Source organism: Chelonoidis abingdonii, chromosome 12 (assembly GCF_003597395.2).
Source record: "Chelonoidis abingdonii isolate Lonesome George chromosome 12, CheloAbing_2.0, whole genome shotgun sequence".
Taxonomy (NCBI): Eukaryota; Metazoa; Chordata; order Testudines; family Testudinidae; genus Chelonoidis; species Chelonoidis abingdonii.
Window position 1 is genome coordinate 4768678 of NC_133780.1, and position 20887 is coordinate 4789564.

The 20887-nt window shown below is 59.5% G+C and overlaps 2 protein-coding genes across 3 annotated transcripts in view; one reads left to right on the top strand and one right to left on the bottom strand.

The window, feature by feature from the left end:
- Nucleotides 1-752: 752 nt before the first annotated feature.
- DHX16 (DEAH-box helicase 16) lies at nt 753-16187 on the top strand. 2 transcript variants are annotated; one of them, XM_032800323.2, is made up of 20 exons: nt 753-1017; nt 1748-1989; nt 2108-2264; nt 2864-2920; nt 3215-3469; nt 4320-4544; nt 5223-5411; nt 5839-5949; nt 6341-6456; nt 6834-7044; nt 7588-7686; nt 8665-8817; nt 9528-9668; nt 10265-10427; nt 12188-12306; nt 12641-12708; nt 12923-13085; nt 13468-13629; nt 13711-13884; nt 14391-16187. In XM_032800323.2, the coding sequence occupies exons 1-20, from the start codon at nt 817-819 to the stop codon at nt 14517-14519; spliced, it is 3135 nt and encodes a 1044-aa protein (XP_032656214.1). In that variant the 5' UTR covers nt 753-816; the 3' UTR covers nt 14520-16187. The 2 variants fall into 2 exon arrangements, with proteins under 2 accessions (XP_032656214.1, XP_032656231.1); XM_032800340.2 differs by lacking the exons at nt 753-1017; nt 1748-1989; nt 2108-2264; ... (2 more) ...; nt 4320-4544; nt 5223-5411 and having other exon boundaries at nt 5863-5949; nt 6352-6456.
- C12H6orf136 (chromosome 12 C6orf136 homolog) overlaps nt 15370-20887 on the bottom strand; it is a 6662-nt gene continuing 1144 nt past the window's right edge. Inside the window, exons 2-6 of the mRNA XM_075071653.1 lie at nt 19140-19727; nt 17489-17577; nt 16891-17091; nt 15854-15923; nt 15370-15712 (exon numbers count right to left, since the gene is read on the bottom strand). Coding sequence (XP_074927754.1) covers nt 15554-15712; nt 15854-15923; nt 16891-17091; nt 17489-17577; nt 19140-19727 — 1107 coding nt within the window. The 3' untranslated portion in view covers nt 15370-15553. The remainder of the gene's footprint in view (nt 15713-15853; nt 15924-16890; nt 17092-17488; nt 17578-19139; nt 19728-20887) is intronic.

Here is a 20887-nt window from a genome sequence, read left to right on the forward strand (position 1 = left end):
AGAGCCCATACATTGTTAATTATGGTACAGACCTGATCTGATGCTGCAGTTTATATTAATTACAGTGCAGACCAAAATTAAATCCGTGGATCATAGATCACTCATTATAGTACATTCCTAGCTTGGGTTAGTGACTCATATACCTGCACTTATGGTAAAGACCTGGATTCTCTATGCGGTGCCTCCCCACCAAAGTGCTAAGAGGACCCAACCTGGGCTGTGCTCATGGCTGCACTTGGTATGATGATAATTACAGTAAAATGCCCAACCCTGGGGTGGGGTGCGTATATCCACAATGACAGTACAAGGTGAAAACGGGGATGGGGCACAAGCTCCTGCGGTAAGCAGACAGGTGGTGGGGTGCGTACATCTCACACTGTGCGATGACAATCGGGAGCCTGATGGCTTATATTCCTGTAATTACGGTAGTGAAACCATCTGGAGAATGAGCAATTGGTATTCCTGTAATTACGGGAATCTCAGGAGTCCGCCTGAGAAGTAACTCATATTTCCTCATTACTGTAAGGAGTGGGCGGCGAAAGAGGCGGCTCATCATGTTGCTGTAATTACGACCAGAGCTCTTTGCTTGCGATTGGTATTCTTTTCATTACGGTAGCGTCGGGACTGGGGTTTTGAGGTCTGCCGTCCATATCCCGCTCATTACGGTAAAGGGCGGAGCGGAATTGCCTCATTCGGGCTCGGCGCCGGCGCACTATACATACCCCGCCCCCTTAGCCCCGGAAGTGGTTGTTCCGGGGGTCACGTGGCCCGGAAGCGACCGCCGGCGGTACGGTGGCCCGGCCGGGCAGGGGGAGGATGGCGGCGCTGGAGCGGTGGGTGTCGGGGGAGCTGCACGCGCTGCTGGGGATGAGCGAGCGGCACGTGGTCGGGTTCCTGCTCGGCCTGGCGCGGCGCAGCCGCAGCCCCGACGAGCTGCTGAACCGCCTGGAGGAGACGGAGACCCTGCGCGTGAGCGAGCCGGCCGTGCGCGCCTTCGCCCAGCGCCTCTGGGAGCAGGTGGGCGGGGCTAGTTGTGGCGGAGGGGCGGGTCCAACCGAAGTAGGAGGGGCTAGTGGGGCCTGAAGGGGGAGGGGCTAGCTGGCCGGGGGGGGCACAATGGAAGGGGTGGGGCTAGTGGGTTGGGGGGGGCTGAGGAGGAGGGCCCTTAATGGAGGGGGAGGGGCTGAGTGGGGCGGGACTGAGGGGAGAGTGTCACATTGCAGGGGGCGGGGCCAGTGGGGTTGAGAGGAGGGGCTAACTGGAGCTGCAAGGAGCTAAATTTGGGACGTGGGGGGAGGGACACATGGGGGCTGCTTAGAGGAGGGAGTGGGGTTAATGGGGCTGAAGGGGAAGGGCCAGGAGCAGAGGGGATGGGGGAGGAGCCAAGGGGAGGGTCTTGTGAGTTTAGTGGGCGGGCCTATGGAGGAGTGGGCGGGGCTTGTGGGAAGATGGGGTGGGGGTAGCTGTAGGAGTGTGTGGAGGTGGAGGGAGGGAGAGGAGGATGTAGGGAAGGTTACTAGGGTGAGGAGGATGTAGGGAAGGTTACTAGGGTGAGGACCATGTGGGAAGGGGAAGGATTATTAGGGAAGGGGTGAAAGTGGGAGGAGCCTTTGTGAAGGGGGAGGAGCTAGCTGCAGGGGAGGGACCTGTGCACTAAAGGGAGGAGCTTTGTGGAGGAGGCTGGGGGTCAGGGAGGGCACGCTGGCTGTGTGGTGTTTCAAATCCCCATCTCTCACCCAACTCTCAGATCCCACGTTCGGCCCCCCAGGAGCGTCCAGCCCGGGTGGCTGAGCGGGAGGCCCTGGCCATGCAGCGGAAGAACCGCTCGTACCAGCTGCTGGAGGACAGCGAAGAGGAAGAGGGGGATGGGGGAGCTGCCCCGGGCTCCAAGCGTTGGCCCAAGCAGGGGAAGCACAAAAAGCGGCGCAAACATCTGCGCCGGAAGCAGGAGGAGACATTGGAGGAAGAGAAGGAAGCAGAGCAGGAGCCGTGAGTGTAGCCTCCATGGGATCGCAGGGGGTGGAGTGAGGGGACAGTCCCCTGCGCTGGGGGTCCCTGGAGCTGGCTAATGTCCTGACTGTGGTCTCTCATTCATCCCCGGGTGCAGGGAGCTATCCTTGGAGGGGAAGGACTCAGAGGACGAATGGGACCGCAGCGAGCGAGAGCGTCTGCAGGACCTGGAGGAGCGCGATGCCTTCGCTGAACGGGTCAAGCGCAAGGACAAGGAGAAGACCAGGAACATCCTGGAGCGTTCGGACAAGAAGGTCAGAGCCTGTCCCTGCGGCAGCATCCGTCCCCCACCCCACTCCTGCTGCTGGGTCCCTTCCTGAGCCCTTCTCGTATGTCCTACAACTGGGATCCCTCTCTAGTACCCTACCTCCCTCTGCCAGGATGCCTCCCCACCCACTGCCGGGATTTCTCTCTGATCTGAACCTGCCCCTCCACTGCCACAGTCTTGGGATTCCACCTCTGACCCATCCCACCCGCTGCCAGGATCCTATCCCAGGATTCCACATACCCCCATATTGCTGGGATCCCTTCCTGAGTCCCCGATGCCACCTGCCTCTCCTGTGTTGTGCTCTTACTGCTGGATTTCTTCCCTGAAGGGGTGATTGTGAACCCCACAAGCATTGGTGGGAGCAGAGCCAGAGGGCAGGGATTTGTGGGGAGCAGGAGAAAATTCCAAGTTTATCAGCAAGTTGGGGAGCTCCTCCTGGAAATTCCTTGGCCCTTCCCACTAGGGAGTCTGTCTGCAGCCCAGCCTACTTCAGAGAGGGGCCAGCTGGGGTCTGCTTTAGGGGAGGGGAAGGACTGTCTGCACAACCTGATCAATGTCTCTCCCCTCTCTTGTTGTTGGACGCAGGCCTACGAAGAGGCACAGAAGCGACTGAAGATGGCGGAAGAGGACAAGAAAACCATGGTGAGAGCTTTGTATTTCTCCTACTATATTTCTGTCTTGCTTCCTGGCTGATCGGAGCTGTACCCATCTAGCTCAGTATCCTTCTCTGCTTTCCACCCAGATCAGATCAGTGGGGCCCATCTAGCCTGGTATCCAGGCCCTAACTCCCTACTGGGGACAGAACCCAGGAGTCCGGACTCGCAGCCCCCCTGCTCTAACCTATTAGAGCGCACTGCCCTCCCAAAGCTGGGGCTAGAACCCAGGGGTCCTGGCTTCCCAGCTGGTGCCCTCAGCCCCTCTCCATCCCCCCTCCAGATCCCAGAGCTGCGGAAGAAGTCGCGCCGGGAGTACCTGGCCAAGCGGGAGCGGGACAAGCTGGAGGACCTGGAGGCGGAGATTGTGGATGAGGAGCACTTGTTCTCGGAGCTAGAGCTGACGACGGCCGAGCGGCGGGAGCTGGAGTACAAGCGCCGGGTGCGCGACCTGGCCAAGGACTACAAGCGGGCGGGCGAGCAGGAGAAGCTGGAGAAGAGCAGCCGCTACTACATGCCTGAGGAAAGCCGTGGCAAGGTACCCACCGCGGGGAAGGGAGGGGAGCCGTGGCAAGGTACCCACTGTGGGGAAGGGAGGGGGAGCTGTGGGAAGGTACCCAACATGGGGGGCGCTCTCTGAGGGAGAGCATGGCAGGAAAGCACTCTGGGGGAGCTGTGGCAAGGGACCCATCTTGGAGTGGGGGAGGGCGGGTGAGGGGAGCAGCAGCAAAGTACCTGCCATGGGGCTGGGGAGTTGGTAGGGCTGGAGGTGGGGGTCTTCCTGGTAGTACCCTGCATAGGGGCCAGTGAGGCATGTGACCTGCAGGCGGTAGCCCCATAGAAAGGAGGGGGAAGGGGCAGGTGTCCTTGCCCAGGGGCTGGGGAGATGGTAGGAGGGGGACAGCAGGAGTGTGGGAGCCCCTGTGGCAGGAGACAGGAGTGTGACCCACTTGAGAACACCCGCTGGGAGTGAAGGAAGGGGGTTAGGACCTGGCAGGGTGAGGGGACCGTGCCCTATGGGTGTTCCCTGGGGTGGTCCCCTTCTTGGGAGGAAGCAGGGTTAGCCTTAGCAGCATGGCTGGTGGTGGGGAACATCTCCCCCTTGGGGCTGGTTGTATTGAACTGTGCGGGGGATTCCCCGGGGAAGGGCCAGTTTCGGGCTGGTGGAAGGGGCAGGATTGTGGTGGAGACTCAAATCTGGACCCCCTGCAGCTTGGGCTGTGATCCCTCCTGCCCTGCTCCAGTCTGGGGGTGACCCTTGAATACTGACCCCCAGCCCACGCACAGCCGGGGTTGACATCAGACTTTCCCCAGAGCTGGGCTCTCCCTGGCCCTGCCCCCGCGGCATCCCCTGTGCCGCGTCTCAGCCCCTGGATCTCCCCCGGCAGAAGATCCCCGACCGCTATGAGGAGCCGGTGGCGGACGAGCGCGCCACGCCGCGGGACGAGCAGCGGCGCTGGGAGGAGGATCACATCGGGGCAGCTGCCCTGCGCTTTGGGGCCCGCGACGCCAGCCAGCACCGCCCCTGCAAGGACTACGAGTTTGTGCTGGAGGAGGATGAGATGATCCACTTCGTCAGCGCTGTGCATATGCAGGGCACAGCTCAGGGCAAGGTGAGAGATGGGGACTGGAGCCTTCCCCTGTCGGGGGCACCAGCTCTGATCTGGCCCTAGGGCAGGGGACTGGCTGGCTCTCGGGGTGGGGAATGGGACATGGGGCCTTTCCCCTCTAGGGGTCGCTGGCTCCGATCCGGCCCCATGCTGGGGACCTGGGGAATGGGACGTGGGGCCCTTCCCGTCGAGGGGGCATCCGCTCCGATCCAGCCCCAGCTGGGGGGATTGCCTGGCTTGGGGGCGGGGCATAGGATGATCATTCCCATCTGGATGTAACAAGTCACCAGGTCTCAGCCCAGCCCCCAGCAGGGCAGGCGTCCCATCCCAACCCCCTTCCCCCCACCCCTTGTCTGAGCAAGGGAGGTTGAGAGTGAACACGCTGCCATGCTGAGCTCCCCTCTGCCCCCTAGAGGGGGATCCCTGCTGGGGCAGCGCTGAGGAGGCCATGAGCAGGGGATGCTGTATGGGGTGAGCAGAAAGGGAACAGTCCCCATTGGGTGAAACAATGGCCTTCCCAGCCCCCTCTCTCACCCCAACCTGCGTCTCCTGGTTCTCTCTGGCACCGGGAGGACTGAGAACTCTATGGGTTTGACTCCCATCTGGAGATCCAGCAGCTGTCCCCTTAGCCCGGATGGAGGGGCGGTGGCTGACCTGACGGTGTCCCGTCCCCCTTCTCAGGAGGAGAAGTCGGAGCTGTCGGAGGCGGTGCGGCGGAAGCTGTCTATGCAGGAGGTGCGGCGCAGCCTGCCCGTCTACCCCTACCGCCAGTACCTGCTGGCTGCCATTGCCGAGCACCAGATCCTCATCATCGAGGGGGAGACAGGCTCCGGAAAGACCACACAGATCCCCCAGTACCTGTACGAGGAGGTAACCACGCGGCAGGATGGGGGCTGGGAGGGTAAGGGGGACTCTCCTCTTCCAGTTAGTGCTGATCCCAGTGCTAGGGGGCGCTGTGCTGCAGGGAGCAGGCTGGGAGGCTCAGTAGGGGGCGCTCTTTCCCCATGATCAGTGCTGACCGCAGTGCAGTGGCGTGGCACTAGGTGGCGGTGTGCCGCAGGGAGTGGGGTGGGAGGTTCAGCAGGGGGTTTTTCTCCCCTCACAGTCAGTGCTGACTCCAGTTGCACCCCTCCCCAGAGGTGGCTGCCTCTCTGCACTGGACGAGTGATCCCTGTGCAGCGTGACGGTGAGGCTGTTATCTGGCTGCCCCACCCCAGAAGCAACTGCATTTCTGCTCTGGCAGCTGCTCCTGGGAAATTTCCATCCGGTCCCAGGACCATCTCCTTTCCTTTGTCAGGGCTACACGGAAAAGGGGATGAAGATCGGCTGCACCCAACCCAGACGAGTGGCGGCCATGAGTGTCGCAGCCAGAGTCTCCCAGGAAATGGGAGTTAAGCTCGGTAACGAGGTATGTGACTGGTGGGTTTGTTATCCCCGTCCCCGCTTGCCTGAACCAGAGGCGGCCCCCTTAGAGAGGACAGGACCCATGGCCAGCCAGTCCCCTTGCCCTGGGGCTGGATAAGAGCCAGTGCCCCCTAGAGGGGAAAGCTCCCATGCCCCATTCCTTACCCCCCGAGTCAGCCAGTCCCCCTGGCCTCAGACCAGCTGGGAGCTGATGTCCGTGGAGGGAAAAGACCCTTGTCTCTTTCCTTGCGACTACAATTAACTGGGTCCACTGTAAAACAGTGCCCTGAGCAGGACTGTGGAGCGCTCTCATTGGCCGACGGGTGCCAGCCACGCTGCGTTCGTATTGGCTGGTGGTTTTGCAGTAGCTCGGGCTAATCCCTCCTGCCTTGCAGGTAGGTTACAGCATCCGCTTTGAGGACTGCACATCGGAGCGCACGCTGCTCAAGTACATGACGGACGGCATGCTGCTGCGGGAGTTCCTGACTGAGCCCGACCTTTCCAGCTACAGGTGAACCTTGCTGGGGAGCGGGACGGGGCAAGGCTGGTCTGGTCTCTCTTGGCACTCAGTGCTGGCCCCAGTGTGGCACTAAGGGGAGCTGGGCTGCAGGGCGGGGCTGGGACACTCTCCCCTGGCAGTCAGTACTGGCCCTATTGCGGCACTAGGGGGCGCCGTGCTGCAGGGGGCAGGGCTGGGACGCTCTCTCCCGGCACGCAGTCCTGGCCCCATTGCAATGCTAGGAGGCGCCGTGCTGCAAGGAGCAGGGCTGGAACGCTCTCTCCCAGCAGTCAGTATTGGCACCAATACCCCAGTGTGGCTCTAGGGGGTGCCGCGCTGCAGGGGGCAGGACCGTTCCTGACACACTCATCCCTGTTTCCCTCGCGCAGCGTGATCATCATAGACGAGGCCCACGAGCGCACCCTCCACACCGATATCCTGTTCGGCCTGATCAAGGACATCGCCCGGTTCCGCCCGGCACTCAAGGTGCTGATCGCCAGTGCCACCCTGGACACCGAGCGCTTCTCCACCTTCTTCGACGACGCGCCCATCTTCCGCATCCCTGGGCGCCGCTTCCCTGTGGACATCTTCTACACCAAGGTCTGGGGGGGGGGCGGTCAAGGGCAGAATCGGGGGCAGCATAGCGCAATCGCTGGCCGTGGGAAGGTGGGGGGTGGGGTGTTTTGGCAGGATCATTGTGGGTGGAGGGGTTCTGAGGAAGAATAGAGAAGATTATGGCCAGGAGGGGGCAGTGGGGGGGTGGTGTGGGGAGAGTATTTTGGCGGGGGGAGGAGGGGAAGCATGACCCAAGGGAAGGCATGGAGGGACTGTTAAAGGGGTTCGGGGAGGGGAGAAGGTGTAGCTAGGTAGGGCAGCAAGACCAGGAGGAGGTGGGTGGGGAACATGGCGTGGCCAGCAGGGGCAGCATGGAGAGATCTCGGAGAGCAGCGTGTGGGGTGTATATGAGGCAGGCAGGGAGCTGAGCAGGCCTGAGAGGAGGGCTCCAGAGGCCGGTTGGAGGGGGGACAGGGTGGGGCCTAGGGAGCAGCATCTGAATGTTGAGGGTGGAGGAAGACTCCAGTCACACTGTGGGGCAGGGAGTGGTGGGAGATGAGTGCTGACCCCAATCTGACCCCTCTCTAGGCCCCCGAGGCCGATTACCTGGAGGCCTGCGTGGTGTCGGTGCTGCAAATCCACGTCACCCAGGCGCCCGGGGACATCCTGGTCTTCCTCACCGGCCAGGTAAGTACCTGCCCCCCCCCCCCCCCACATACAGGAAGTGTATAAGTAGATAGGTAAGGGTTAATTCTTTTTACCTCGTAAAGGAAGTGACAGGGGGGAACAAGCACCTGCCAAGACAATCAGAGCAACATGGATTTTTTTTTTAAGATCGGGAGGGAAAGAACTCGGGTCTTTTGTTTTCCCGCTATGGATTGAAACAGCTTTCTGCTAACCCAATCTTCTTTCAAATATCTAACTATCAAAGTGATGAGTACAAAGGAAACCAAGCAATAGGACTGTTATGTGCTTTGTTTGTAATTTCCCATGGGTGTAATATGACTGGACTGTTTATAAATGGCTATTTTTTGAAATCAGACGGTATTCCTAATTCTTATAAGCAAGAGCCCTGTAATTGACATCTAAGCATGATTTATAATTTTCCTGTAATTTCTTTTTTTATATAAAGTTTCTATTTTAAAATCTGTTGAGGTATTTTTGGGTATTTTCTCTCCTGTGTAAGCACAGGAAAAGGGGGGGTGGAAAACATCTCTTAGGTAGTTACTAGGTTGAATGCATCGCCTTAGGGTAGAGGGTAATGGAGCCGATGGCTCTGTTTTGCAGTATCGAACTGGATTTAGAGTACTGTAATCCGCCCAGGTGCTCACCCAGGGAGGGAAACTGGGGATCAGATAACGAGGAGACAAGGGGGAGGAACTTGTTTTCCCGTTTGAGATAGGAGACCCAGGGGTTCTGGGTCTTGGGGGGGGGGGTCCCCCAGGGACGATTTTGGGGGGCTTCAGTGTACCAGGCACTGAATCCTGGTTGGTGGCAGCGAGATCAGAACCAAGCTGGGTATAAGCTTGGGGAGAGTTTTTTATGTAAGCCCCCAAATTTTGGATGCTAAGGTCCAGATTTGGGACAGAGGCTTTATCACACAGGGCCTGGCCCCACCCCCTGCAGTGTCTGACCCCCACCCACCTTTGGCTCCGCTCCCTGCAGGAAGAGATCGAGGCCTGCTGCGAGATGCTGCAGGAACGCTGCCGCCGCCTGGGCTCCAAGATCCCCGAGCTGCTGGTGCTGCCCATCTACGCCAACCTGCCCTCCGACATGCAGGCCAAGATCTTTGAGCCCACCCCGCCCGGGGCCCGGAAGGTGAGGGGGGGTGGGGCGGGGCTTGGGAGTGTAGGGATGCTTACACCTCTGGGTCAGAGCTTCAGGGGGATAGATGGGCTTGGGCATGGCCTATGGGGAGGGGGTTGAGGTGGCGGAGGGGTGTGAGCTCTGGGGCATGGCATCAGGAGTAGCTGATTTAGTGATCTGGGAGCATGGCTTTGGGGGTAGATGGGCTTGTGGGAGGAGCTTAGAGGTCTGGGAGTGTGGTTTTGTGGGTAGATTGCTCAGAGGATGGGATTTAGGTCTCTGGGGGCGTGACTTCAAGAGTAGCTCGGTTATGGGAGGGGCTTAGTGCTTTGTGGGCATGGCTACATGGGGTACCTGGCTGAGTGGGCGGGGCTTACAGCTCCAGAGGTATGGCTTCAGGGATAGGTGGCTGGGGAAGGGAGGGGATGAAAGAAGTTTGTATGTGGGTTGGGGCAGCAAGGGAGGAGCTTAGTACTTTAGGGAGGAGCTTTTGAAGGGGCAGGACTATAAAGAGGAGGAGCTGTGGAGGGGGTGGTGCTTAGGTGCATATGCTCCTCCCCCACAGTCCCTGCTCAGCAGCTGTGACTGATCGAGGCCCAGGGGACCAGCCTGTCCAGCCGAGGCCACTGCACAGGGGGACCCCAGGGTGTCCCCTGTGGGCCAGGCCTGACTGACTCCTTCACCTCCAACCAGCTGATGAGGTGTCTCCCCACCCCTCACAGGTCGTCGTGGCAACTAACATCGCAGAGACCTCGCTGACTATTGATGGGATCATCTACGTCATCGACCCAGGGTTCTGCAAGCAAAAGAGCTACAACGCCCGCACTGGCATGGAGTCCCTGATCGTCACGCCCTGCTCCAGGGTACGGGACCCCCCGCCCCGCTCATCGCCACCGCGGGGTACAGCACCTGCCCCAACCCCCTGCTCCCCAACCACTCCCCTCAGGGTACAGCCCCCATCCCAGCCTGGAGTCCCCGATCGTCACGCCCTGCTCCAGGGTGCGGGACCCCCCGTCCCGCTCATCGCCACCGCGGGGTACAGCACCTGCCCCAACCCCCTGCTCCCCAACCACTCCCCTCGGGGTACAGCCCTTGTCCCAGCCTGGAGTCCCTGATCGTCATGACCTGCTCCAGGGTGCGGGACCCCCCGCCCCGCTCATCGCCACCGCGGGGTACAGCACCCGCCCCAACCCCCTGCTCCCCAACCACTCCCCTCGGGGTACAGCCCCTGTCCCAGCCTGGAGTCCCTGATCGTCATGACCTACTCCCAGGCATGGGGACTTCTCCACAGGCCCAACACCTGCTCGAGATACAGGCCATCCCCCTTTCCTTCCCATTTCCCATGTTACGACGATAGGGCCTGGCTGAGCGCCAGGTTACAGGGTTTTCACATGGGGTCAGAGGGTCCCGTATCTTCCTCGCACATGCTCTCATCTCACACCCGTCTCCCCCTCCCCAGGCCTCCGCCAACCAGCGGGCCGGGCGCGCCGGGCGTGTGGCTGCTGGGAAATGCTTCCGCCTCTACACTGCCTGGGCCTACAAGAACGAGATGGAGGAGACCACGGTGCCTGAGATCCAGAGGACCAACCTGGGCAATGTGGTGCTGCTGCTCAAGAGTCTGGGTGAGAAGGGGGCTTGCCTTGGGGGTGGGAGCAGGGCCAGCGCTTCCATTTAGGCCACCTAGGCGGTCATCTAGGGCGCCAGGATTTGGGAGGGCGGCATTTTGCTGCCCGCCGCAGCAGTTCTGTGGCGGGGGATCCTTCCGCGCTCTGGGTCGTCGTCGGCAATTCTGCGGCGGGTCCTTCACTCGCTCCGAGACCCGCCGCTGAAGTGCCCTAAAGACCGGGGAGCACGGAAGGACCCCCGCCTAGGGTACCAAAAACCCTGGCACCGCTCCTGGGTGGGAAGGGGAAGGTCCCAGGGGGTTGGAGCCTAGCTTCACTACCTGACTCCAAGGAGGATGAAAATTATAGTTGTTTTAATCAGCTCAGTTTTATTTAAATGAATTATTGGTTGATTTTCAGAAATCACCTATTTAATATTAAATGTGCAGGGCTGACAGCCTGGGTTAAGGCCTCAGTGTCATCTCATTTGCTGCTTTGATGAATGTATATTGTTACTAGCCAAGCAGCACACACTGGTTGGATTTTTAAAGTGCGTCACGCCACTGTATTCATGGCAGTCGCTGGCTAAGCCCCTGAGTGTGCTGAAGTGCTAAGCCAGCTGTAACCTCTTCTGCAGGGGCAGAGAGAATATTGTCATTATTTCACTTTGTTCATGGGATTCAGTCCAATGACTAGGCCATTCAAAGCTAAACAGATTTAGGTCATTCCGCCCCCTTACCACTGTCTACCCTCCGCCGGAGCTAGGAGTGGAGCCACGGCTCAGCGAGGGGAGATGCGGATATGGGGAAGGGGGCTGTGGCCAGGGGGAGGGCTGCAGCTGGGCCAAGCCTGAGAGTGGGGGCAGGAGCAGAGCCATAGCCGTAGCCGGGCTGCAGTGGGGGCTGGCAGCTGGGCCCGTGGCCAGGTGTGGCTACGCTCCTGGGACAGAACCGTGGCCAGGGCCTGGCACAGGGCTGGGAGTGGAGCTGCGCTGAGGCTGGGAATGGGGCGCCAGGGACATGGCTGGGCGGGGTGCTCCCTCCCCACCCTTTGTGGGGACTGGCCTGGGACCCACTGCAACACCCCCACCCCCAGACATTCCTTCAGGCCCCCCTAGCAGGGCATGCCCCACAGTTTTGGTGACCTCTGGGTTAGGTGGTGGTTTTCTCTTCCAAAACATGGATAAAATCCAGGTGGGTGAGAATGAGATCTACTAGTTCTAAAGTCGTTAAGCCCTTGGGCACTGAAAACAATCAGTTCTATTCACTAAGTACAGACAATAATACATCCTTTGGTTAACAAATTGGTTAGTTCTAAATGCAAATCATGTTTATTTAAACATTTATTTTTTACAGCTCCAGCACATTTTAGTCAGCTTTACAAAGTTGGTTTATTATGCCAAAATTCAATTCCCATTTCCATCCCAAAATGCTGCCTGACACACATCACGGATAAACAGCTTATCAACAGGAGATGCATCCTTCGCCATTTTCTAACATCATAAACAAATGTAAAAATGAAGAATCCCAATGGAAGCAAAGCTTCTAACTGCTTAGATAAAGGTGTATCCATCTAGTGTGTCCTGGCTAGCGAAAAGAAGTGACTGGTTACCATGAAGGCTAGCTGGAGATGCAAACTGGCATGTTCTCAACCAGGGAGGATCAGTCTGGCTTTAGGCAAATATCTACAAAGTACCAATGCAAAACAAGAGGCAGAGTGGTGATTTAAATCGAGGTTTCCTGCTTACTGATTTAAATCTGGCCCCTTCTCTCCTGCAGGCATCAATGACCTCATCCACTTTGACTTCATGGACCCGCCCCCCCATGAGACCCTGGTGCTGGCCCTGGAGCAGCTGTATGCCCTGGGTGCGCTCAACCACCTTGGGGAGCTCACCAAGGTAAGGGCGGGGTCCTCCGATGGCAAAAATAGGGAGTCTCTGTGCTGTTAGGGACATCTTTGCTTATTGGGACCTAGGACTCCCCTGCTGGGACACTCCCATGCTCCAAGGCAGGAAGGAATCTTCAAACACACACTTATCCCTCCATGAGATAACACTGACCAGTGAGTTGTAGCACGGGGAGGGCTTTGCTGTCTTGGGAAAGAGAAGGGCAGAGCTGGATGGGCCTATAGGTCTGATCCAGGGTGGCCAGCAGACGGGATAGCAGGCTAGATGGGCCCATGAGGTGATCAGAAGGTGGGGGAACCAGTCTCTAATGATGTCTCTCTCCCAGCTGGGCCGGAAGATGGCAGAGCTGCCCGTGGACCCCATGCTGTCCAAGATGATTCTGGCCTCGGAGCAGTGAGTCCCCCTTTCCTCTTCAAAAGCTCTAGTGCCCTGATCCCCGCCTCCTCTCTCACCTCCAACCAGGCTCAGCTGCTGGCCCGCAGCCTGCCCCAGGCTCACCAGCCATATTAGCCCCTGAAGGATCATGTTTCCCAAGCCCCATTCTGGTCAGCTTTCTGGGGGCAGGGCGCCCTGCTCTCTAACGCTGCCTCCCCCCGGGGCTCTGCAGGTACAAGTGCTCAGAGCAGATCCTCTCCATCGCGGCCATGCTGTCCGTCAACAACTCCATCTTCTACCGACCCAAGGACAAGGTGGTGCACGCTGACAACGCCCGCATGAACTTCTTCCTGCCTGGCGGGGACCACCTGGTCTTGCTCAATGTCTACACCCAGGTGAGTGGGCAGGGAAGGGACACAGGGCCTTCCCCTCCTGAAGGGGCAGGGGGCAGTGCCCCTCTGATCCAGCCTAAGGTGGGGGAACTGGGTGGTCAGGGATGGGACACAGCCCCTTTACCCCTAGGTGGCACTGACACTGATCCAGCCCCAGGGTGGGAGACTGGCTGGCCTGGGGATGGGGAATGGGACATGGAGTTCCCCCCCACCCCATGGGGTGCTGGGGACTGGCTGGCACAGGGGGTAGGGAATGGGACATGCTGGGTGTGCTTGCTCCAATCCAGCCCCTACCCTGGGGACTGGGTAGTGGTACAGGGTCTCCGAGCGGCCCCTGCAGGGAGCCCAGGCTCACAGCTGGCTCTGCCCCCTGCCCCACCCCCAGTGGGTGGAGAGCGCTTTCTCCATGCAGTGGTGCTACGAGAACTTCATCCAGTTCCGCTCCATGAGACGGGCACGGGACGTGCGGGAGCAGCTGGAGGGGCTGATGGAGCGCATCGAGGTGGACCTCACCTCCAGCGAGGGAGACTACGTTCCCATCCGCAAGGTAACCCCTGCCCCCACTGCCCTGTTCCCCCCTCCCCCACACCTTCCCACCCCTCACTGACCTCCCTGCTCTCCGTCCCAGGCCATCACCGCTGGCTTCTTCTACCACACGGCCCGCCTGACCCGCACCGGCTACAAGACGGTCAAGCACCAGCAGACTGTCTTCATCCACCCCAACAGCTGCCTCTTCGAGGAGCAGCCCCGCTGGCTCATCTACCATGAGCTGGTCTTCACCACCAAAGAGTTCATGAGACAGGTACACCAACCGGCAGCAGTGGGATATCCTGGGACTCCCATCTCCCGGGTAGGAGCCTTGAGGCGGGGGCCCAAAGCATTGTGGGATGCTTCCCTAGACCTAGAGGGGAGGGGCTGAAAGCCCTGGTACAATGGTGCCAAGGAGAGATTATGGGCAGCAGAGCTTGGGGACAGCTTACTCCAGTTGAGGTCATACAGGATGGCAGGGGAAGCTAGCCCTGTACTTAAGATTGCTGCACTGCACCCTCCAGGCACCAGTTGGTCCCCTTCCTGTTCTGTCCTCCCTGAGAAGGGGTAGCTTCTGCTAGGGAATCTGATTCCTAATAGCCCCTTCTACTTCCTGCTGGGAGTGGAGAAACTTTATTAGCATAAAAGGGGAGGAGCTTATTTAAAGGGCCAGTCCTGGCATTCTGGACCACTCCCCAGCTCCCACTTGTTGTACCCTCATCCATTGGGAGGTGCTGCACCAAAGGGGGCACTTGCTGACCCCTTGTCTCCCTCCTGCAGGTCATAGAGATCGACAGCACATGGCTGCTGGAGGTGGCCCCTCATTACTACAAGGCAAAGGAGCTGGAGGATGCCTCTGCTAAGAAGCTGCCCAGGAAAGTGGGCAAGACACGGGAGGAGCTGGGCTAGAGGCCCTGGAGGCCATTCAGGACTGGGTTACTGGGGGACGCTATCCCCTTTCTATGGACTCTGTACAGCTGTATAGTGCTTTCTGGCCAAGGAGGGCAGTAGAAACAAAGCGATTTTTAAATTAAGCCAGACCTGGTCTCCTCCCCTCCTCAGGCTCATGGCCTCAGAACTGGGCCACCCTTGGGAAACCATCTGGCTCCGGAGTGTGGGTGTAAGTTCAAGGGCAAGGGGACTTCCAGCTTTTAATGGACACCCTCCCTGGGCTGCCCATGAGTAGCCTGCTGCCTCATTGCCCCACTGGTGGGTTCTCTCTCGCCATGGCCCTGGAATTCACCAGAGGGCAGTTGCTGCCTGGGCTGTGGCTTCATCGCTGCTGGGGGTGGTTCTCTGCAGGGGTTTGAGCTTCTTTGTAATTGCTTAGCATGGGGGGTGGGGTCAAGAGGTTAGAGCAGCACCAACCCAGCTGTAAAGGCATCTGGCAGGGGGTTGCTATGAAGGAGGGAATCTCACCAGTCAACCCTTTTCTCTCACCCTGTATGGCTGGGAAGGGAGGACTGAGGACTAAGCTGGGAGCAGCCAGGGAAGACCCCACCAGGGGAGGAACAATCCTAGGGGCTAGGAAGTTACCTCATCCCTGGGGCCAACAGGGAGCATTGCTTTGTGCTGGGATTAAACAGGCCCCATTGCTGCTGTCTCCTCCTCACCCCCAGGGCCGAGGCATGAGAGCCCCAGGTGCTTCCTCTGCCATAAGCCCTTCCTATGTGTTTAATTCCAGCTCCCCTGTTCACCAGGGAGATGCTGGTGTCCCACAGCTGGTCTCTCAAGGCTGAGACGCCCACCAGCTCCCAGCCATCTCTCCACAGGGCTTTATTATGTACAGTTAAGTTATAGTGGTTCTTTACAGTGCTTGGAAGGGAGGGGGCAGGGCACAGACCATGCAGCTGAGCTGGTGGGCCGGGCTTTGTGCGTTGAGGCGACATCAGCTCACAAGAGTCACAACAACCAGGCCAAGCCTGGGTTCCTCAGGGGCTGGCTCAGCTGTCCCTGTAGCCCACTGGCGCCCCCTGCTGTTTGCCAGCCAGGGCAGATAAGAGCAGCTGCAGAGAGGGTCTGTGCTCCGAGAGGCCCAGGCCAACCAGAGTGGCCACCAGCAGCTTCTTCACCTTGACCACAGGCGGCTGGGACGGCATCAGCTACATGGAGGGGAGAGGGGCAGGCGTTAAACACTGGGTCATCTGCCAGGACCCCACACACTAGTGCCCTGGCTCCACTCTCAGAGACAGAGGAGCTACTTGCCCCAGCAGTGGTACGGGCCGCCCCACCCTGGCACTCACCTTGTCTATCCGGTGACAGCGGATCAATCCTCTGGAGTCCAAGAAGAAAGTGGAATAGGCATCATAGGTCCTGAAGGGGAGTATAATAAAGGACAGTCAAATCTAGCGTAAGGGGGGGGGGGGGGGCACTGCTAGCCTCCCAGGCAGGGTGTCTAAGGCAGCTGTTCTCAAACTTATGACCCGCTCCCACCACACAAAAATACAGATGGCAGCACTATGCTTGAATCAGTTTCAGCCTCTTTGTCACTTGAGGGTTTTGTAGCTGTTGCAGTAAGAGCAAGAGGAAACCTGCAGTTGTAGCCTGTGCTGACAGTTAAACATGGACCCCGCCTTGGAGCAAACAGCAGTGACTTTGCAGAACACTCTGCAAGCTGAACAGAAATCTGGCAGAATGCACAGCACGAGCTGAGGGCCTGATGTGTCTGGAGCAGTGGTTCTCAACCTATTCACTATGGGCCGCATCCAAGACTACCTGTGTGGCCCTGAGAATGTCACGGGGGCCACGGCTTTGGGGGCTGCAAGTGGGCCACAATTGAGAACCACTGACGTGGCTTTGCTAGTTATTCACTGCTGTGGGTAAAATGTGCAGTAAGGCTTTATTTTCCCCCCTATAGCTTCTCCCCCCACCTGTCCCCCCGTTTGAAAACCTCTGCTCTAAGGGCCATGTGGGGGAAGGATGCTGGGACTTACTCCAGGGGAATACCAAATCCTACAGCTTCATGCGCTCAGAGGCAGTGAGAACACCCCCGCACACTGGGAGCAGCTGGGGAAGACCCCATTGTGGGGGAGCAGTCCTAAGGGCTAGGAAGTTCCCCCATCTCTGAGGTCAGCAGGGGCATTGCTTTGTGCTGGGGTTAAACAGTCCCTAGCCCGGGCTCAGGGAGGTCATGGCCCTGGAAAGCCCAGCAGGGAAGGAAAAAGGACAACTCCCAGGAGTGGCTGCACTGCTCAGAACAAAGAGACAGGAGCAGGGAGCATCTGTACAACCCCACAGCCAGTGAGGGAGGTTGGGGCAAGGTGCCAGGCCAGGCTCTCACCTGTACAGCTCTCTCTTGTCCCTCTTGTAGAAACGCAGCATGAGGACATGGAAAGGAAGCCCTATGATGCGCCAGCGGGCCTGGACGCTCCAGTTCTCGGGGTGCTGCGTCAGCTTCAGCACCTCCAGCCGCATGTTGGCGAAGTAGTTCCAGGCCAGGAGGCGGCACAGGGTCAGTGCCAGCTGGTACATGGCTCGGCCCCTGGCAGGGGGGAAGGAGGGGAGACCTGTCAGGCTAATGCTGGGGCCTCCAGATTGAGGGAATCCCAGTGTGGCACCCACCTCTGGGCCAGGTGAAGAATGGGCTGGTGCAAACCCTTCCAATCCCTTGGGGGGGCGGGGGGGGGAATGGGCCTGACCCACCTGCTCCAAGGATGAGAGGGATAGGCCCACCCCAACAAGCCTCACCAATGGCAGGAATTGAGTCAATCCTCCCTCTCAAGGGAAAGTGGGCCGGTCCCACCACTCCCCAAGGACAAGAGTGGTGGCACAGCCCCTAAGCTCCACCCCCCCATAGGAAGAGTGGACTGATCCCACCTGCCATCCCCCAAAAGACAAGTGGCTTGGTCCACTGCCCCCATCCCTGGCTTGGCACTGACCGAGTTCTCAGGTGCAGGATCTCGTTGACGAACTCCACATCCTGGGAGTAGATCCCATAGTCCGGTACCTTCAGGAAGAAATTCGGCAACTGCAGGAGGATGAGGGGGAGAGCGAAGGCTCAGTGAGGGAAGAGGGGCCATGGGAAGACACCAGGCTGGGAGCCAGGAGAGCCACATTCAAGTGCCAGCTCAGCCACTGACTCATTGTGCCGTTGAGCAAGACATGGATCTCTGGGCATCAGTTCCCCGGAACACGGGGAGAATAATCCTCCCTTTGTCTATGTACAGTGTGAGCTCTTCAATGCAGGGCCTGTCTCTCCCTATGCCTCTGCACAGCATCCGGCACAACAGGCCCTGATCTGTGTGGGCAGGGCCTGTCTCTCCCTGTGTGTCTGTGCAGCGCCCGGCACAACAGGGCCCTGATCTCAGCTGGGCAGGGACTGTCTCTCGCTGTGTGTCTGTGCAGCGCCCGGCACAACAGGGCCCTGATCTCAGCTGGGCAGGGACTGTCTCTCGCTGTGTGTCTGTGCAGCGCCCGGCACAACAGGGCCCTGATCTCAGCTGGGGCAGGGACCGTCTGTCCCAGTGTGTCTGTGCAGCGCCCGGCACAACAGGGCCCTGATCTCAGCTGGGGCAGGGACCATCTCTCATGTGTGTCTGTGCAGCGCCCGGCACAACGGGGCCCTGATCTCAGCTGGGGCAGGGACCGTCTGTCCCAGTGTGTCTGTGCAGCGCCCGGCACAACGGGGCCCTGATCTCAGCTGGGGCAGGGACCATCTCTCCGTGTGCGTCTGTGCAGCGCCCGGCACAACGGGGCCCTGATCTCAGCAGGGGCAGGGACCATCTCTCCGTGTGTGTCTGTGCAGCACGCTGGCGCACCAGGCACTGCACTGTTACTGTAATACAAGTGATCGTGCCATGCTCACACCCTGGCAAAAGCCCCTCACTCAGCAAGATGCCCCCTGCTGGCTGGTTCAGGGGCTGCACTGACAGTTAAGATCCCCCAATGGCACATGGGGCCTGTGTATAGGAAAGCCACCCCTCTCCACTGGTGCTAGGCGACCCCCTCATTAGCAGCCTCAGCAGACAGGCCAGGGACTGGTGTGCGCTCTCCTCTGCCCCCTACAGGGCGTGTTTTGAAGTACAGGACATGTTTTGAAGAGCAGGGCTGAAGCGGATTGGCAGGGGATGCTGCATGGCGAGGGGGCGTATGCCCCACCCCACTGCCCATTCTGCCCCAACAAGGGATTCCCTTTACCCCCAGGAGGGAAGGGTGGAGTACAAGGCTTCCATCAGTTCCTCATTCAGGCTGAGCTCAGATGCCCCTTGCAGCTGTGTGACCCCTCAAAGCCGCCAGTAGGTCACGTGGTGCGGCTATGGAGAGCCCAGAGGGCAGGAAGGCTTGGCTGTGTAAGGAGAAACAGAAATATGAGCCACCGTACAGGCCTGGGGCTGGTAGATGCTAGCAGGAGAAGTGTCCAGCAGAGATGCGATCCAGGCAGGGAAGAGAATCTGGGCAGCGGGCATGGGGAAATGAAGGATGGAGAAGCCAGGCATGCAGGCAGGGGAGAACGGGAAATGAGGGGTCAAGAATCCAGGCAGCCCACCCAAGGGAAAGCCAGGGGACCCAGGCATCTGAGCTGTGGCGTACCTCATGCTGCAGCTTCTCGTACATGACCGCCAGGTGCTCCTCCATGCTGGGGTCATGGTTCCCGGGCGAGCCAGAGGTGGCACTGGTGGCTGTACTGGCAGTGGCCTGGAAGGGCATCCAGCAGGGCTTGCCGTAAAACAGGCCATACAGAGAGTCCAGGGAGGCGCTGTCCAGGCCGGTGCCCTCCCGCACGGTGATATCATCCTCCTGCTGCCCATCCACGGTGATGACAGAGGCCTCCATGTCCTCCAGAGGGGAGAGGGCAGTGGGCCGGTGGGGGCACCCCTGCTCCAGACCCTGCAGCAGCTCGTGCAGGCTCAGCTTCTGCTCTGATGAACTCAGGAAGGTTCCCCCCACCAGGTTGGCCCCTGGCGGAGGCAACAGCAGGGTCCTGGCAGCTTCCACCTGCTGCTCTACCAGTGACAAGTGGAACTTCAGGGCCATGGGTGGGCCCAGTGCCTGGGGGGCCTTCTCCCAGCAGGAGACCAGGTCCTGGAAGAGAGAAGCGATTAGAGGGATGACACCACTCAGAGATTCTGCTGGGGTCATCACAAGGGAAAGGCCCCCCATCTCCCAGCACCCCCCAACCTGCCGGCAGATTGGAGCCAGCATCCCCTAGAGGGGAAAGACTCCATATCACATTTCCTCACCCCTAAGATAGCCAATCCCATACAGACCAATCTTTCATGCATCCCTGATGAACCCTCCCCAAAATCCTGGGGTGGAGTTGACACATAACCAGGCAGAAAGAGTGAAAAGATTTACACCTTTAGCTCTAGCAAGAGCTAATCCTAATCTATACAGGCATGGATTTCCACAGCCCAGCTCCCCACATTCCCGAACGACAGACCTTACCCCTCAACCCTGCACTCAAAGTTACTGCCACTGCCCCTCCACTCCTGTGGTCTTATGCCCCTCCTCATTCACCCTACAGTCCCAGCCTCTGCACCTGCCACAGGCCCCAGCCCTACATCCCCCAATGTCTGCAGTCCTCTGCACCCCAGGCCCCAACCATGCATTCTGCATCCCTCACCGCATGCAACGCCTGACCTCAGCCTCTGCACCCTGCCCCCCCGCCCAGGTACCAGCTTCTGCACTATGCAGTCCCCTGCACTCCCCAACCTCTGCATCCCTCTGCCCATGCACACACCCCAGACCCTGCACCTCTCCAAGACCATGCAACGCCCCCCAGTCCTCTACAGAACCCCAGACCAAGCACCCTCCAAACCCCCAGACCCCAGCCTTGGCATTCCCCCTTGCCTCTGCACCCCTCCAGCCCCACAATTCCATGTTCTGCAGTTCCCTGCACCACCAGTTCCCATTCATGCATCCTGTATCCCACAACCCATGCATCCCCCACGGCTCCAGCACCCAGCCCAGGCACACACCCCACAGCTCCAGCACCCAGCCCAGGCACACACCCCAGACCCCATGCACACCCTGCAGCTCCAGTGCCCAACCCATGCACATCCCCCAGCGCCCAGCCCAGGCACACCCCACAGCCCCAGCGCCCAGCCCCAATGCACACCCCCCAGACCCAGCTCCCAGTCCATGCACACATCCCCCAGCCCACATGCACACACCCCAGTCCCAGCGTCCAGCCCCCATGCACACACCCCAGACCCCTCGCACCCTGCAGCTCCAGCGCCCAACCCATGCACATCCCCCAGCGCCCAGCCCAGGCACACCCCCCAAGCACACCCCCCAGCCCCAGCGCCCAGCCCCAATGCACACCCCCCAGACCCAGC